The sequence below is a fragment of the Protopterus annectens genome, chromosome 4.part0 (assembly GCF_019279795.1).
Source record: "Protopterus annectens isolate FY-2018-M chromosome 4.part0, PAN1.0, whole genome shotgun sequence".
Lineage (NCBI taxonomy): Eukaryota > Metazoa > Chordata > Ceratodontiformes > Protopteridae > Protopterus > Protopterus annectens.
The window spans coordinates 505,351,552-505,369,814 of NC_056733.1; the positions used below are offsets into that span (position 1 = coordinate 505,351,552).

The 18,263-nt window shown below is 43.3% G+C and overlaps 1 protein-coding gene across 1 annotated transcript in view; it reads right to left on the minus strand.

The window, feature by feature from the left end:
- PTPN11 (protein tyrosine phosphatase non-receptor type 11) overlaps nt 1-18,263 on the minus strand; it is an 811,421-nt gene that overhangs the window by 164,354 nt on the left and 628,804 nt on the right. Inside the window, 1 exon segment of the mRNA XM_044069754.1 lies at nt 3,859-3,960. Within this exon segment, the coding sequence (XP_043925689.1) occupies nt 3,891-3,960 (70 nt within the window). The 3' untranslated portion in view covers nt 3,859-3,890.

An 18,263-nucleotide genomic window follows, 5' to 3' on the forward strand; every position in this document is an offset into this window, starting at 1 on the left:
TGCCAGTTGTCTGCAAAAAATGCGAGCCCCCCCCCCCCCCCAAGGGGGCTGCCAAGAGAGTATTGCTTGGCCAGATGAGGTGCAAGTCATTGAGTTTTTGCCTTCTGGTGGATTGAGACCCATCTTCTCCTCCCTTCTGTGTTGTAGTGCCCCATTGGCAAGGCTTATACTGGGCTTGTGGTTGTCCTCTGCCCCTTGGGCATCTGTATTTACCCCTCTGTGGTCTGTCAGTAGCTGGAAAGGACCAATATTTTGTTGGCCAGTTTCTGCTGAAGCGAGGGGGTTGTACCTGTAGGAAATCCTTGACTCTCTGCATAGATTTTGTCTTATCTTCCATTTTCTTTAAAACTTCTGCTTTAACTCCAAAAAGCACATCCTGCTGTAAGGGAGCATCTAGTAATTTTGCTTTAACATGATCAGGCAGAGTTTGTTCCTTTAACCAAGCATGCCTACGTATAACAGACCCAGCGACAGCTGCTCTGCAGGAGGCCTCCAAAGAATCAAACCCACATTGTAAGGTATGTTTGCCCACCTGCTCAGTGACGTGCAACAGATCCTGTACTTCTTTCAATTCAGGTTGTTGAGGGAGAGTGGTTATTCTTTGCTTTAACTGAGAGATTAGGAATTGCTGATATTTAAGCATGTGAAATTGGCAATTCAGTGCCCTAATACCTAGTGTGGCTGAGGTGTAAACATTTTTCCCCCACCTGTCTAGTGCTCTGGAATCCCTCTCAGAAGGTACTGGGTTTTTAGCCATAGAAGCCTTAGCCCCCTTGGGACCCTGGGAGATAGTCTCTGGGTCAGGTGCAGGGCTTTTGTAAAGAAATTTGTGAGAAACAGGCACTCTATAGTATCTGTCAGGCTTAGCCGGAGCAGAAGGTAGAGAGTCTGGGTTCAAACTGGATTCTAAATAAACATCATCCACAATGTCCAAAACTGGTGGGATGACAAGTGGTCTATGTTGAGGGAGTAAATGAAACTCTCTGAGCCTTTTCTTCGAGTCAGAGTAGTCCTGACCTTCCCAGTGAAAATGTTCCCTCAGTGTGTAAAGTTTCCCCAAAGGAGTAGTCTTCAGGAGGAGAAGCTGAGGGAATAGAGTCCTCAGCATCAGAATCTTCATAAGGAGAGAAGGAATAATCTTGGTCCTCAGAGGAGTCTGAAGAAATGGATAGTTGTTCAGAGGATGCATTATCTTCCTCTTGTCTAGGCCTTTTGTCAGGAGGGGGCTGGGAACCCCTGATTAAAGAAATCAAATCTTCAGCCATTTTGAGCATCTGTTTCTTAGGCATGGGGCCTTGAACAGGAGACTGAAGTGCAGTCCTTTTAGATTTAGGAGTCTTCGACTTAGAAAACGTTTTAATGGTGAGAGTCGTCTGTCTGAAAACGCCTTCAGAAACCGATGACGTTTCTGTAGCACCAACGTCTTTTGAAGCAATGTCGTCGGAAGGGCCTGAACTAAATGGCTGCGTCAGCCTGGTGCCTTCCGCCAAAATTTCTGTAGCGGTCTCGGGTTCCAGATCTGCGGTAGTCAGGGGCTGTGTCGGAGCCTCACTGAGGACCGGAGACCGGATCAGATGAGGCCTTGGAGTCTGGCTTAGGCTTGGGCTGTCTGTCCTTATCCCTGCGTTTTTTGTGCACGCCGGTAGTCGGTTGCTCCGACGGCATGGTGTAGTTAAATTTCCTGCCGAAGTAGTGTCGTGCGAAATCAAAGCGTCTTTTAATAGTACACTTATTAAACCTAGCACAAAACCGACAAGAAGTGACGTCGTGGTCTGGGCCTAGGCAAGGTATGCAATAAGAATGAAAATCCTTATGAGGCATTTGCTTCCCACAAGAAATACAGTTGTTAACTTTTTCTGACATCAGTCTGAGGCAAGAAAAGTTTCCCCAACGGGGTACTTAGCTTTATAGAAGACTTCGGTCTGAAATTCGAATTCGAAAATCTCAGGAGTCGGCCGACCGGCACTTGCAAACTGCTTCTGCTTTGTGCACCGCGCGGCAAGAAAGACTGAAGAAAATGGCATCGGTTGCACTATATATACCCCTGGCGCACTGACGTCAGGGAAGAGGCGACAGCAACCGACACCGGACCAAGACTTTGGAATTCCGGCCGACTGCGGGACCGCCTGACGACAAGATAATCCAAGTGTGATGACTGCAGCAGGGTAACACGATGAACATCCATGTTTCAGTGGCTGCTAAAACTTACCGGGTAATTTATTTTGGAGGTGAACCATGTTGTCAGATTTACAAATGAGAATGGAATCAGTGCATTGCATTAGGGTGGCTTGTTGTGTAGAAGTATAGACAGTGTTGGTGAAAATGTTAAAGAGGAGATGACCAAGGATAGAGCCTTGTGGTACACCAGCAGTGACTGGGAAGTAAGGAGAGAGGGTAGAGTGCCATTTTACTGACTGCCCTATTGGACAGGTAGCTTTGGAACCACAGAAGTGTGGGCTGAGAGAGACCCAGTGAGGACATTTGTAGTTTCCTGCGAAAAACTGCTGAAGGTTTTAGACAAGTTTAGAAATAAGGAAGAGACTAGCTTGCCATTATTCTCTAAGCTTTATTGACAGTATCTATATAGGTTAGAAGGGCAGTGCTAGTACGATGGGAAGTACAGAAGCCATGTTTGTGTAGGGGATAGGAGTTCTTCTGCAGAAGACAGTCTGGCACTTGTTTTTTGAATATATTTTTCAAGTATTCTGGTGAGGGGGAGATAAGATTGCTATGGGTCTAAAGTTATTCATGTCTGTTGAATTTACTCCCTTGTGCAGAGGGATAATGGGTGACTTTTTCCAGAGAGCGCAAACGTGAGACTCCTGCACTGACCTATTTATAAAGATTGAGACTGGATAAGCAATGCTACTTGGCTGACATTTTTAGGTACTTGCTTGGAAGGCCATCAGCTGAAGAAGAGCATGGTTTAAAGTTTAAGAGTAGTTTTATATAGGATGTGGGCACAGGTTTGAAGGTGATGTGATGATGTGTTGCTGTTGTGCAAGGTTCAGATTAGATGTTGAGGAATCCTTACTTAGAGATGCTACACTACCTATAAAATAAGAACGGAACTGTTCTGCAGTTTTGAGTGGTGAGTTATTGAGAGAGGGATTTGGATTGAATTTTTGGCTGGGATGCAAGATGTCCAGACTTTTTTGGGGTTGTGTTTAGGATTATTTTGAAAGTTGTTATAGTATTTTTTTTTGTCTTCAATCATCTGCTTTTTAGTACGAAAAGTTTAAGATATTTAGGTGTTTTATACTTTTGCCATTCTTTCCTGCATTAGGATTCTACTCTTTTTAGATAGCCAAATTGCATTATTTATTCAGTCTCTTCCTTCTAGGAGGTGCAAGGCTATTTAGGATATTTTGAAAAAATTGTATTGAATTCAATTACAGCATCGTCTAAGGTGAGGATTTTTAGGAAGTTCCAGTTAATAGATGATAGTGCAGTAATGAACATTTTTGGAATTCGGAGTGATAAATCTGCCTGTTATAAAGTTGTTGAAAGGTATAAGGAAACTGGACTACAAGAAGAAAATCCATGTGAACACTCCACACATGCAGACTCCACAGACAAGGCACACCAGCAGAGAATAAAACCAGAGAAACACTTTCGTTGAGTGACAATGCTACTCTCAGTGCAACTTTGCTGCCCAGTTAAGCAAGTGTAACTAACAGCGCAAAAGCAATCAATCCAGCAACACTATCAAGGGGAAAAAATAAATAAATAGCAATTTTCTGGTGAGGATAGTGTTACCTTTCTCACATTAGACAATTAAAAAAAGGTGATGGCTAGACTTTCATGACAGTAAAAACAGACAATTCAAACAAGGTAAATGAAGAGTCAAAGTGTTACCTTTTAAATGACTAGTGCAATTAAAAGTATCCTCATCTGAAGCTCTTCTGCTGCTGCATTACACCCACATTTTCATAAACTCGAGCACTATCGTCTCGCATTCTGTAATGGGAAAGATATTACTGTGACAGATGCACACAGTTGTTTGCTTTGAAAAGTTCAGCAATTCTCTCTCCTAATGAATCAAACTTTACTGTTTAGCATTCATTTTCAAAAAAAAAAAAAAAAAAAAAAAAAAAAAAACAGATCATTTTGCACATGCAGCTCTATTCTAAATCTTCTGTCTTGCACCTTTCCAATCGATTCATACTGTCATTTCTACATGGAAAGTAGCAAAACCCTCAAACAGTTACAACTTTGCAGAAAGGTTGTTGGTAAATAAACAAGCATGCTACAATAACCTAAACAAAAATGCCCGGTAGTAGTTTATTTTAAAAGCAAGCAACTTACTCTGGGACAAAGACGTGAGCAACAAGAAACCCTGGGACATCCTTAAGCCTTTGACAGACTAAGAAAAACGAAGTTTTGTACTTACTATAACGTTCCATCTTGCCTTTATTCTTACACATGGGTATGGTGCTGAGCCATCGCCTCCGAGTCGGCTGCTTTACTAGCAAAAGATCTCAGAGTAGCTTGAGGCCAGGCTCCCATCCCATGATGCTCTCTGTCCTACCCCAGATCTAGTTTGCTGAACTCAGCATGAGCAAGTATAACTCAACAAATACGCCAGTAAGAAATCCCAGAACAAGACTACCAGACCCAAAGTCTACCCGTTCTTCGAGACCCTGCAGGGGGAAGGTGGGTGGAAATGTAGGAATAAAGGCGAGATGAACAACTCACATGGAACGTTATGGTATGTGCATAACTTCTTTATGTGAAGTTGTTCAATCTCACCGTTTATTCTTACACATGGGTAGCGTCCCAGGCACCCTAATCCTGGGTGGCTCACAGGAGTATATTCCTGAGGACAGTGGCTCCAAAGGAAGCCCCGTCCCTGGAGGCCCTGTCCACTTTGTAATGAGTGATAAAGGTATGAGGCTTAGACCAAGTGGCAGCTGCACGTATAGTGTCCAAAGGTAAATGAGCCATATAAGCCGAAGACATGGAGACGGCTCTAGTTGAATGGGCCTTCAACACCATGTTCTAATCTTTGGTTCGATGAAGAGCAGATAAGTTTGATGCAGTCAATTAACCACTTGGACAGGGAAACTTTAGAAACTGGTAATCCTTTCTTGGCGTCAGCATAAGATACAAAAAGTTGGTCAGATCTTCTAAACTCCTTTGCCCTGTCCAAATACAATCTCAATTGTCTGTCGACATCAGTTTTATGGAAAATATATTCTAACTGATTAGAATGATTGCTGAAAAAGGTAGGAAGTTCAATTGTTTGGTTCAGATTGGTCTCAGTACACACTTTTGGCAAAAATGAAGGATTAGTCCTCAGTGATACCCTGTCATGATGAAATACCAAATACGCTGGTTTGACAGAAAGGGATTGAAGCTCAGATACCCTGCGTGCTGAAGTAATGGCCACCAAGAAAATAGTCTTCCAGGAAAGAAACTTCAACTGACATGATGCGGGTTTAAAGGGGGGAAGAATAACATGGGACAGCACAAAATTTATATTCCAGGGAGTAAAGGGCTGTCAGCGGCCTAAGATGAATAGTAACCTTAAGGAAGGCCCGACAATCTGAGAGACATTAAGTTAGAACCTATAGTTCAGAGGTGAAAATTCAAGATGGTAGGCAATTGGACTCTAATAGTGGCAGCTGCAGCACCTTCGTGAAAAAGCTTAGAGAGGAATTCCAAGATACTAGCAATCGGGGCAACATAAGATCAATGTTATTCTGAGAGGGCCAAAAAGCAAATAGCTTCCATTTACTAGCATACGACTTTCTGATGAAAGCCTTATGCGAAGATACAAGAATGTGCTGTACACCTCCGAAGAAAAATCGTGTGACCTGGCTAGGTAGGGAATCAGAGGAGCCAAGCTGTCAACCTGAGGGAACGAAGGGAGGAATGGAGGGCCCCTGACGAATGTTAGTAGGTCTGAAATTGGGTCCAGAATCGAAGGCTCCTCCAGTTGATAGAGTCGAAGGAAGGGGAATCAAATCTGATGAGGCCAAAAAGGGGCTACTAAGATTACAGTCCTTCCCAGGGTTTTAGATTTCTGCAAGAATTTCGGAATTAGGGGTATAGGTGGAAAGACATACAGGAGTCCGGGGGCCAATCGTGTATGAGCGAGTCCCTTTGGCTGTCCCCTGGTGGGGGATTCAAGGCAAAGTAGCTTCTCCATTTGGCATTCATAGGTGATGCAAACAGGTCACAGCAAAGCTGGCCCCATCTGTGGAAAATCTTCTCCGCAACTTCGTTTTTGAGAGACCACTCGTGTGGTAGCAGAATGGATCTGCTCAATTTGTCCGCTATCACGTTGGATTTCCCTGGGATATGCGTTATCAGAAAGCTCCGGTGGACACAGCCCAGTGCCAAATTCTCAAAGCCTCTCAACACAGGGGATAAGACTTGGTTCTCCCTTGCTTGTTGATGTACCAGACTACCGACATGTTGTCCGCTGTATCGCAATCGTCTCTAGAGGCAGAGTGTTGCGGAAGTGCTGCAATGCCAAAAAGCACCGCTCTCAGCTCCAGAACATTGATGTGCAACTGTGACCGTCTCCAACCAGGTCCCTTGGGCTGTTCTTCCCTGAAAAAGCCCCCTCCCCCACCCTATCAAAGAAGCGTCCATGATCACCGTGGCTGATGGCAGGGGGAGAACAAATGGTCGGCCTACTGTAACTTGTTGGCTGGTCAACCACCAGCAAAGATCCTTTTTGCAAGAGTCCGTAATCATGATTAAGAATGACATGGGAAGTTGTTGGTACGACCACTGGGTGAATAGTAACCACTGAAGAATCCTCATGTGCATACATCCCAGAGGAACTGCTATGAGCATAGCTGCCATGGTGCCTAGGAGTTTCAATACTTGATGGGCCGGAACCTTTCTTCTCTGCAGAATGTCTGAGACCTAGTTTCAGAGAGTGGCTACTCTGTCCAGGGGCAATCTTATTATGGTGGTGGTAGTGTCTAGTTCTGCTCGGATAAAGGAGGTACGCTGCGATGGAGACAACGCAGACTTTTCGAAACTGATAGTGATGCCTAACTGAGCAGAGATTGAGTGTGTGATCCCCAGACAAAATTTGTTGATGCCTGGAGGCGACGGTAAGGAGCCAGTCGTCCAGATACAGAAACACTCAGAATCCTCGATGCCTCAAGTGAGCCGTAACCACTGCCATGCATTTGGTAAACATTCTGGGAGCTGTTGAGAGTCCAAAGGGCAGTGCTCGGAATTGGTAGTGACTGGCTCCCAGCCAGAAACGCAGATGATCTCTGGATGGCCTGGCCATTTTGATGTGGTAGTACACATCCTTGAGATCTAAAGAGCACATCCAATCACCCATATGAGGAATGGGAGACTAGACTGAAGCGTGACCATCCGGAACTTCTCTTTCTTGACAAATGTATTGAGTCTGCAGAGATCCAAAATGGGCCTCCAGTCCCCCTGTCATTTTTGGAACTAAAAAGAATTTGGAGTAAGTTCCGGATCCTATCTGGCCTGCTGGGACTACCTGGATGACTTTTCCTGCAGCCTCTGGATTTCTATGGCTGCTTGATCCCCGAGACTGGGTGAAACGTCCAGGATTTTTTTGCCAACAGGTGGATTTTCTAGAAATGGGATGATGTATCCTCTGGTAACGATGCTTTGTACCCAAGAATCTGTTGTAATTTCTAGCCAGGCATCTGGATACAAAGCCAAGCGACCCCCAACTGCCTCCAGAGTAGGACAGTCGGGGCCTCCTTTCAGGAGCGCTGATAGGGCTTACCAAGGAACTGATCCCTGTCGCCCTGGTTCTGCGGACCCCCTCTGCCACCAGGCGGCATCTTCCATTATTACCCCCTCCTCTGCCACTGGAGGGGGGGTTCACTACGTGTGTTCCGGAAAGCTCATTGGGACTTTCGGAACCACATATTTCCACCTTTCTGCCCTTTGGGGTATGGTCTGGTAGGGGTGGAAAAACGGACTCCTATGGCAGACAAGAGTCTTTCCCCTCCTGCTCACACCTAGTGAGAGTCTCCTTGACTTTGGGCCCAAACAGAGAAGAGCCATTGAATGGGGTGTTGACAAAGGAAGACTTGAAGGCTTCTGCAAAGGAGCATAAGCGCATTCAGGACAGTCTCCGAAGAGCTATTGCTGAACCCGCTGCCCAACCCGAACCATCGGGCTGCATAGGAAATGAGCCGCATGGATGAGTTCACAATGGAGGTAAGGGTATTAAGTTAATGCTGTCACTTTGTCAGAGACTACTCCATCTGTATTACCCTGCAGAATATCTACAAGCTCTTTCAGGAGATCTCATTGAAGAAGGATGAAATGAGTGAAATAGTTAATCACATGGCAAAGGTCGCAGAACTAAAGATGCGTTTCCCATATCTGTCCATTGTTCTAGAATCCCTATTAGGAGGATCAACAGTGGAAGAGGTTTCTGACATCTCATTCTTGGTGGCCGCCGCCACCACCATGGCATCAACAGGGACTCCCTTAGTGAGGAACATCTAGTCTTGGGGGAGGTGATAAATTTGCTGGGCCTCCAAGGGACCGGTTCCATAGAATCAGGAGACACCCATGCCCTTCGAGCGACCAATTCCATCAACTAGAAGGGCAGAGTCACCCAGGAGGTGGACGGCTGAGACCCAAAGGCTTACAGGAGCACAAACTCATCCTCAGTAGGGCTAACGGACTGCCAGTCACCCCTCTGCTTTAGGACTTACAGGATATCCGCAAAGGAGATATCCTCCAAGGGGGACCGTGGGGACCCTTCTGATTCCTCTAAGTCAGTGTCTGATGTCAAAGATTCCTGAAGGGAATCTAAATGCCTCCTCTTGCATAACCTCTTCCTGGGAACCTCATCAGTGGGGGCTTCTGGTGAGGTCTCAGTAGAGCATGGGTCACCCAATGGGGTTACCTGAGACTCCGGGTCTCGACGCTTCACAGGGACCTGCGAGGCAGAGGCAGAACACAGCACTTTATGGGAGGAAGAGGAAGGACCTGACTATGTGTGTCAGACATAACCCTCCTCATGGCATCGAAGGCACCACTGCTCTGACCCGAGGAAGCCGTCTGTTCCAAAGACGACGGCAACTTCCCCGGCGCCAAGACAGTGGGCTCCGAACCAGAGGATGGAGCCAAGCTCATCTGCGCCTAAGCCCCGAGAGGAAGGGTTGGAACCGATGCATCGGTTCGACTCTTCCCCCCACAGTGGAGTGTGTGTTGGCTCCGAGACTCTTCCAATGGAACCGAAGAAGTCAGGGTTGATGGAGCCAAAGACACTGGAACAAGCCTCGGCTTCGAAGGCTACACAACCATCAGATCCTCCTCCCCCAGCTCCGAAGGCCCTTCTCGGCTCGGAGGAGGAGTCACAGCCAGTGGGATGGTCTCAAGCTTCGAACCCTGTTGGGTCGAAGCCGATAGCAATTTAGCCAGTGCCGGGTTCTCCAGAAGCCTCTGCAACACCCGGTCCATATCTACATCAGGAAGGGTCCTCGAAGAACGGGTTGAAGGAACCAAAGATGCCACCGATTGAAGGATGGGTGACTTCAGAGTTTCAGAGACCGGTTCCAAGACTGGGGACCGTCTCCGAAACACCTGCTCTGTGCATGGCTCTGAAGATGGCAGAGCCAATGACCGCACCTTCACAAAGGCTTGGAGCCAATGACCTGGGCTCCGAGGACATCACTTCGACACCTTCGATGACTTGGAGGTCTGGTCAGCCTTATCCAAGGTCTCTTGAAAATCTGGTTTTAACAAGCCTCTATACACCAGCTTTCTTCTCCTCTCTAATAAAACCCTACCACTGAAGAAGTGGCAGATAGAGCAATCCTCCTGGAGGTGAACAGGCCCCAAACGAACACAATTTACATGTGCGTCCATAATAGACATCTTCTGCCCGCATTTTGGACACTTCTTGAAGCCAGATTTTTGTCTCTCCCTATGATCAGCCATGCTATAGCAAAAGCAGAAATACACAAGCGTGCTATAGAAGTTGTCAGATCCCTGAGCATCCTTCAATTTACTTTACAAAATACAGTAACTCTAACATAAAACACAGTTACCGCACTAACCACACTGCACACAGTAAATATCAACAGTCCTAAGTTGCCAGATCCCTGTACAACTAGAGGGTATAAATGTATGCCATAACACACTTATCTAACTAGCACTATATATATATATATATATATATATATATATATATATATATCTATCTATATAAAGGATAGGGTTAACCAAAAAACGGCCAAGGCCTAAAAGCAACCGTCCTGTAACAAAGGAATCAAATTTAAAGGATTCTAAAGGCTAACTCGCCTAACAGTTTAAAGAACTAGAAAATACAACAAACTACTTCAGTTATCTAAAGAAATATAACAAAGTTTGTCATTGGCCTGAACTCTCCGACGACCTTGCGATCAGTTGTAGTGGCAAACTAGATCTGGGGTAGGGCAGAGAGCATCATGGGATAGGGGCCTGGTCTCAAGCTACTCTGAGATCTTTATCTCGTATAGCGGCCGACTCCCATGTGTAAGAATAAACGGCGAGATTGAACAACTTCACATCATGCTTTCAATTCTTTTCAAATGCAGCGCAGACAGTAAAAAAAAAAAAAACACGGTATAAACATTTACTTCGCTAAAGCAATGAACAGACAGAAATAATGGAAAGTTGAATGAATAGTTACCATAACAGTAAACATCTCTGACCTGGCAGAAATTCATGAAGCAACACTGCAGCTGCTCCCACACAAGGGATCTGGCACATTCCATATCACATGTTTAACAGGGACTGCCCCCTCATGCCAAAATAATTTGAGAAAGATTTAATGTTTTAAAGGGGTGACCTACTGCACTCCCTTTTCAATTCGGGTAGTGCCAAGATGAAATGGGCAGCATATCAAGACACACTGTCAATGGACTGATCGACTTGAAGAGGAGGTGCCTTGTACTGGGCTGAAAAAAGGAAGGTGAAGAAATAAGTGACTGGGCACTAGCCCCATACTCCCTGGACATGCACAGAAAACAAAGGGACAGAGAGTGTGGAAATATTACTTACACAATTATGGTAAGTTCCAAACACAAATGAACTGCATTCACTGCTGTATTAGTAAGAACACTTGGAAAGATTCCCAGAGCTTATGGAACATTGGTCAGCTGACCTGGAATGATGTGGTTTGCAAGAGATCCTGTAGTATGGCAGTGGCAAATCCTGCCATAGCTCAGAAGGTAATGTCAGGGTTATAATACTTGGAGAAGGTGTGCAGAGATGACTAGGTAGGCGTTTCCAAGATGTTATAGTTGCCAACCTCACTAAGAAGGGCACCAGTCACTGTTGTCCGTCTTCAGCAGTGGCCTTTTTATACCCTGTATACAATCTTGTCAAGTAAAGAGTAATAGGAAGGAGCTGCAGCGAACCATCCATTTAGACATGGGACAGGCCTGCCCTCCCTAACCTTTGCAAAGACTATACATCACTGGTACTTGCCTTTCGGTTTTATTCCTTTCAAAGGTAAAATCTAGTTGCCTATGCACATTCAGGGTGTGCAAAATCCTTTCCCTTTGTTCTGTGGAGTAGGACAGGAGATGGGGAGGTTATTGGCCTAATTCAGAGATTCTTCAGTTACTACTGTGGGCATGAAATTGGTACTGGTAAGGAGCATTAGCTTGTCTATGTGAAAGAAAGGGAAGAATAAGCGTGAAATCATGCGGTTCTGATATCTGTTTGGCAGATGTAGGTGTCCACTAAAAATGGCGCTTTCTACGTCAAGAACCAGAAAACTGAAGCAGCTACTGAATCAGAAGGTGATAAAGTTAACTTCTCCAACACACACAGCTGCGGTCCCCATGGTGGACAGATCACCTTCTTGGGAGGCCTAAGATGTAGTATATCCCCTTATCTAGTTGCATCATATCGACAACTCTAAGCGTTTAATATTGCCTGTTTATATTTATAATAATATTTCCAAAACTATGTTACATACAAACTTTTGAAAAAATTAATCTTAAACCTTACATGATAGGCAATACAACCACACTGATACTTAACCTCCATTTAGTACAGCTAAAGAAACAGTTGTTCACATGCTATACACATTGTCATAATTTTCACATTTCATTAAACTAAACCAAGTGACACAGAACTGCTTAACCTCATAAAAGCTCAAAAGCTAGATGGACACAAATGCTGCTGACAGAAAGCATGAAGCTTGAGTGGTTATCGACACATTTACAAAATATTTACTGTAATTGTTGTGACAAACTGGATTTTATAAGACCTGGAATGTAATGAATAGTACCATTAACGATTAGATTACGCTTAACAGTTTTGCCATTTACACTTCTTTACTATCCATTTTGGTTCCAGGGACACAAACATTTGACTGAAATGGGAGGATGTAATTTGGTTTTGTTAAAAAGCTCAGGATGCAACCACTGGAAGTCAGAGTACAAACTTACAAAGTTCTACTGGAGGTAGCAAGTGAACTCATTAACTCAGAATACTATCACATGGCGCCTCTGTGCTTACATTCGAGAGTGCTGTGAGATGGTAGTAATTGTATGAAGTTACACCAGAGTACCTTCCACAAGCGCATCTAACTTTAGCAATACTGCAGCTCCACTGGAAAAAAAAAAGTTGAAAAAGTACCTGAACTTTTTCAGTTACTTTCTCAACTTACTTTTCAGTGTGGCATTAACCTGATGTTCATATTTGACTTTAAGAAAATCGTCTTTCTATATATATTTGTAATTGCAGTAAGGCAATTCTCCATGAATTGCAAGAAGCAAGTGGTGGCAGCTAATTGGATTCTTCCAGTCCAAGCCACGACTTGCAAAACACCTCCACCCAATAATCTAAGTTTTCTTTGATCTGTCAAAATAGAGGGTTCAGCAGTAGCAATTCCATTTCATTTTTCTGATATTTGCAGAATTTACCTAATTGCTACTGGATCCTATTTATTTTGTCAGATCATCTATTTCTGTGCGCCGGTTTGAGAGTCTGGAGATGCTGCCACAATCTGACCAGACAGCAGCGTACAGAAATCCTGAATTTCCAACAAGCAGAGTACACAGCTGCAATGGAGCCTTTTTTTCAGAAAGTAGAGGTGAGTTGACCATACATCTATTGGAAGTTTTAGCTCAGAAGAATGGCGCCCGATTATGCCTTGCATATTCTGCATTTTTATTTGGTTGCTGCTGTACTTCGTAACTTGTAAGCCGTGCAAAATCTGTAATTCTAACAAGTTTGTGGGTCTGTAAGAGCAATATGATCTCTCCCTATGTTTGGGCCTTTGTCCCCTCCATTATTTCTAGCTTTGTCAAGATTTCTTGTGGTGAAAGTTCAGAGCTATGATTCTGTCTACGTAATCGAAGCAGTAACAGAGTTTGCAATGTATGTATAGTCTACTGTGTTATTAAATGCAAAACATGTTCTATTTATTCTAAAATGTCCCATCTGTTTAGTTTAAATTTCTAAAAAGATGTGTGTTATTATTAATGTCCACACTTGGCTAACTGCTCATTCACTTATCCATCCTGAATATATGCTCCCATCCAGTGCAGCATGCTTTTCTGCTCTTTGTGCCTTTCCGTGCACCATTCTGTAATTATAGGACACTGGACATGCATGACTAGCAATGTGCCTGGAGGGTGGTTGTGACAGTTTCTACTGAATTGTGTGTGTGCGTTACAGCATGACACGTATAAGTAACGGGTTGCAGAAGCTGGAGTCATCTCAACTGTACATATTTTCGCAGAATGTCCACATTTTTGCCTCATATTTATGGCCCATTTTTCATAAAACTTTTACTTTACTGGCCATATAGTGACAAATCATTAAAGTATGAAGTTAAAAAGTTGAGGCTACACAGAGTGGCGGAATTCAAAGCCTTCGGAAAATTAATGGTACTGCTAACACCATTATTCTGCCAACTTTCTAAGTTGTAATAGCAGAGCAATAAAAAAAAATGTCCCTATTTTCAGTCCTTTGTCCAGTTTTCTTGCCCTAGGAGGTTACAAGGTATGTCGGACACTTCCACTAGCACTTGATACAGTGACAGAACAAGTGCATGTCAGTTGATACCAGCAGTGTGGTCACTCGGGAGAACCTCGCCCCATAATGCCTTGCATATTCATCTTTATTCTTTCTGTTGCTGCTGTACTTGTAAACCACACTGAAACCTAGCTGCGTATCATTCCACAGTGCATAATATATACTTTTGATGGTACCAGAAAAAGTTTTGCTGGAGCTGAGGACAATTTTGTTGACGATCCAGTTGATTAGTACTACATCTGCTTGCAAACCTTTCTGTAGGTAGGATACTGAATAACTTGTGCAAAATACTATCATCTCATCTGTGAAGTGTATGAGCAGGCACTGTGGTAGGAGAGGGAGAAGCTTCTATACAAAGATACAGAACACGTATGGAACTTTGTGGTACTCTTTTTGATGGCAAACTGACTGTGAAATTGAGTTATGAATTTTGATATAAAATATATATAGATCAGTACAGTAGTTTCAGGGCAACAATAAGGAATCAGGACTTATGCGTACTTTTAGCATGTGACGGAGAAGGATGTTGTAGTCATTGAGGTTGAAGGGTTTTTTTAGATGTCAATAATAAAGTAAACATATGTAGGTCAGGGCAAGAAACATTACATTACTTCCTCCCTTGATTCTTTATGTCCATTGCTGAATGGTCACATATAAAGTGAAAAGGCAGAGGTGAGGCACACTGCTGACACTGAAGAAAGTCATGAGATAGTGCCGATATCAGCAGTCTGAGTGGGTAGCCAAGCACAAGTATGGGACATATCAGATGCCCTCGAGTGCCACTGAAGTCCTATGCCCGACCTGGGTTCAATAGTAGAGTGGCAGTCCTTATCCTGCTTTTTCTCTTTACATGTCCCCTTTCTGTAGCCCTTTGTCAGTATCCACTCAGCAGTATGTTGGCTACGGCAAGAATGTGTATGTTTACAGTGATGTGTGCCTACTGAATCTGACAGTGTGTGTGAGTTGCTGTCTTCCTGGTTGTTAGCCATGTACCTCAGCATCATCTTTGCAAATAATGAACCTTAGCAAAAGAATAATGCCTATGTGGATAGCAGTGAAAATTCGTATATACATATACATGTTGTAATAATGCAATAATCCCTCAATCATCATCAGTAACAGACATGCATTTCTTCTCTGTGCAGGTACTTCTACATTGTGACAGTGATATGGCTTCAAGAGCAGGGAAACAACAAGTGACAGTGTGGGTGTGTGGCCATTCCTACGTTCAATGGGCTGCTAGTCATGCCTCCAGAAATAAATATTACAACTTGAGCTTTCCCACATCTAGCGTGAGGGTACACTGAATTGCAAGAAGAAATGTGCAATGGTGTGGCCTTCTGCAGATGCTGGAAGAGAAGTGTTCCATCTACCCTGAGGGTGACATTCCTGTCTTGCACAATGGATGGAACAATGTCATCACACATCCACTTGGAGAGCTGAGGTTTCAAATCAAGGAGATTTTTGAACGCATGCATTAATTGTGGCCACGTTATCATTTTGTGTCATCTGACATAATTCTTCACTAGAGCTGGAGACCTGCAAACAGCCAGTGGGCAGTGCACAAGGCCAGACAGTTACAGAATGGGTTCATGCATGGCTTGATGCACAGGGTTGGTGGATCAACAATCAGCCATAACAGTAGTACTGCAGATGATGATCGCCTTTTCAGAAATGACAGAGCTCACTTAAATGAAGATGGTATTGACCTGCTTTTGACTGATCTGCACAATGGCATGATGGCAGCACTGCAGGATATACTGGCAACATGCACAAGTGACAAAAGATGGAAAACCACCATGACCAAGAAATACAAGTATGGTAAGTAAAGGTCTACTAGATTTTATGAAAACCCTTTTCACTACTTATACCACAGTAAAATAATTGTAATTTTCACTTTGCTAGGGGAACATGTCAACATGCTAAGTAATACCTCATTTTGAAGGCAGTATTAGTACTTACATGTAAAAGAACTGTGGCTGTATGCTGTACACATGTACAAATATCAGTCTGTTTAGGACTTAGGGTATAAAAATTCTGACTTTTTTCATATTTTGGTAAATAACTGCTAGGGAGCATGCCAATGTGCTAAATAATACCTCATTTTCAAGACAGTATTAGTCCTTACAACATGGCAAAAGAATTGTCTGTATGTTGTACACATCTACAGATATCACAGTTTTAGTCTTGTAGGATTATGAAAATTATACATTTGCCATATTTCTCATTATGTCCATATCTTTGCAAGGGAATATGGTGACGACACGAATGGCGCATCATTTTGAAGCTGACACTGAGCCACACAATTGTTACAATATGTAGTCTCTGTTACAGGTAATCCGATATTATGCTTTAACAATTATGACATATATAAATATCGTAGTAAAGGAGTATCATACACTAATGTTTAAGGTATCATTTTAAAGTTGACATTCATACAAACAAATTAATTACACTTTGTATGGGTCTAACATGGTGCATTCACCAAGATACCGTGATTTGTTTTACCAAAAAGGTAAAAAATATGGATAATATCAGCATTCCTTGGCAATTAACTAATGACTTAGATACACCTTATCAACATTTACACTGTGGTCAGTGTCTGCTAAACAACTTTTGCATTTACATTTTTAGTCTAGCTCTTATGGTCTTATGAATATTTGTTTTCTTTATGGTACTACAAATGGATTATCTGAAATTGAGCTCAGGCTGCACTGTTGTTCCAATGGTTGAAGTAGACAGCATTTTCTGAGCTGCTCCGGAGTGAATGAGTTAAGTAATTGCTTAATGGCAACAGGGAATAAAGAGGGAGAGCCCATCCTATGCAGAGACATCAGACCAAGACTATCTTGAGTTGTGAAAGTTTGACTTGTATTTGAGGACAAGGACACTGAAAAGTAGTTGGAGACCATTTCCTTGCACTTATTTTCTTGGTCTCCTTGAAGATAAAAGATACACTCCTTTGAAAACCTCAGGGGAATGAGAGCTACATAATTTAATCTTTCAGCCCAAGGGGCTTCAGTATGGATTGCATAAATAAACCCTGGTTTTGTGTCAAGTCGACATCCTGAGGCAGTGAAACAGGGTCCGTCATTACCATATTCATCACGAGGAAGAAGCAATGCTCACCAAGCCAAAAGGGAATTATGGGCAGCATTTTTGGCCTGACCTGTTTCATCATCCATACTTCCGAGTTGAAGAGGGACTGGAGGAAGGGCAGAGACAAAGACCTTTATACATTATTAAAAGGACACCTATTGCAGAAGGCCCCCTTGTGGTTGGTGTCCTGGTGCAAAACTGAACAAGTGAAAGATCAGATTCTGGTACACCCCAACTGTGGACCAAATCCAGAAATATGTCCCTGTTCAACATCCATTCGTGAGGGTATGCCTCTGTTCTGTTCAATTGGTCTGATAGAATATTTTCCTAAGAAGGGATGCAAAATGCCCCACGGATCAAATGCTCAAGTCCTGTAAAATGTACCAATCTTCTATGGTGAGCCTGCAAAGGAAAATAAAAACTGTGTATATCCAGTATATTAATGGGCCCAATCACTGCTATGGTGTTGGTGAGGATATGCAAAGTCCCTGGCATCAGAGTCTTTCTGAAGGATTCTGTAGCAACAACTACTGAAATAATTTATTTTATACTGATGAACTCTTTCCTCTTCAGTTTTGTTCCACTTGCCCTGGATTCTCGCTTCCTCCAAGGACATCCCCAGGGTATGATCTAGGCATTTCTGTTGACCATCTAGGTGTGTGGCCTTAGCTTGAAGAGGTCCTGCCATGCAAAGGTTCACTTACAACATTAAACCATACCTCTCAACCGTGCCGAATTTCTCGGTTCTTACCGGTTTTGAGGTCCAAATAACTGGGTGCCACGATTCCACAGTGACACCCCTTCATTTCTGATTTTCCCGGCTCTGTTTTTAAATTTTCAGACTTTGATGTCATCACATACACAATGATGTCAGCCTGTGAGCCAGCCTGTTGGAACTGAAGCTCGAAGAATTTCCAGCTATTTCGAGCAAGCCGGAATTATAACTTCTTGAGCCAGCCTAGCCAGGGAAGGAATCTTTAGTCACACTATTTATTAACAAAATTTGAAAGAGGATGTTATTTGCGAGAAAACTTAGTTTTTATTTGCGACTGCAAGCAAAATGGAGGGGAAGGGAAAGACGAACCAGCAGAAGATTACAGTCTTCAAGTCAAGTAAGTGTTCCGTAACAGAAAGACGAACCAGAGGATGTG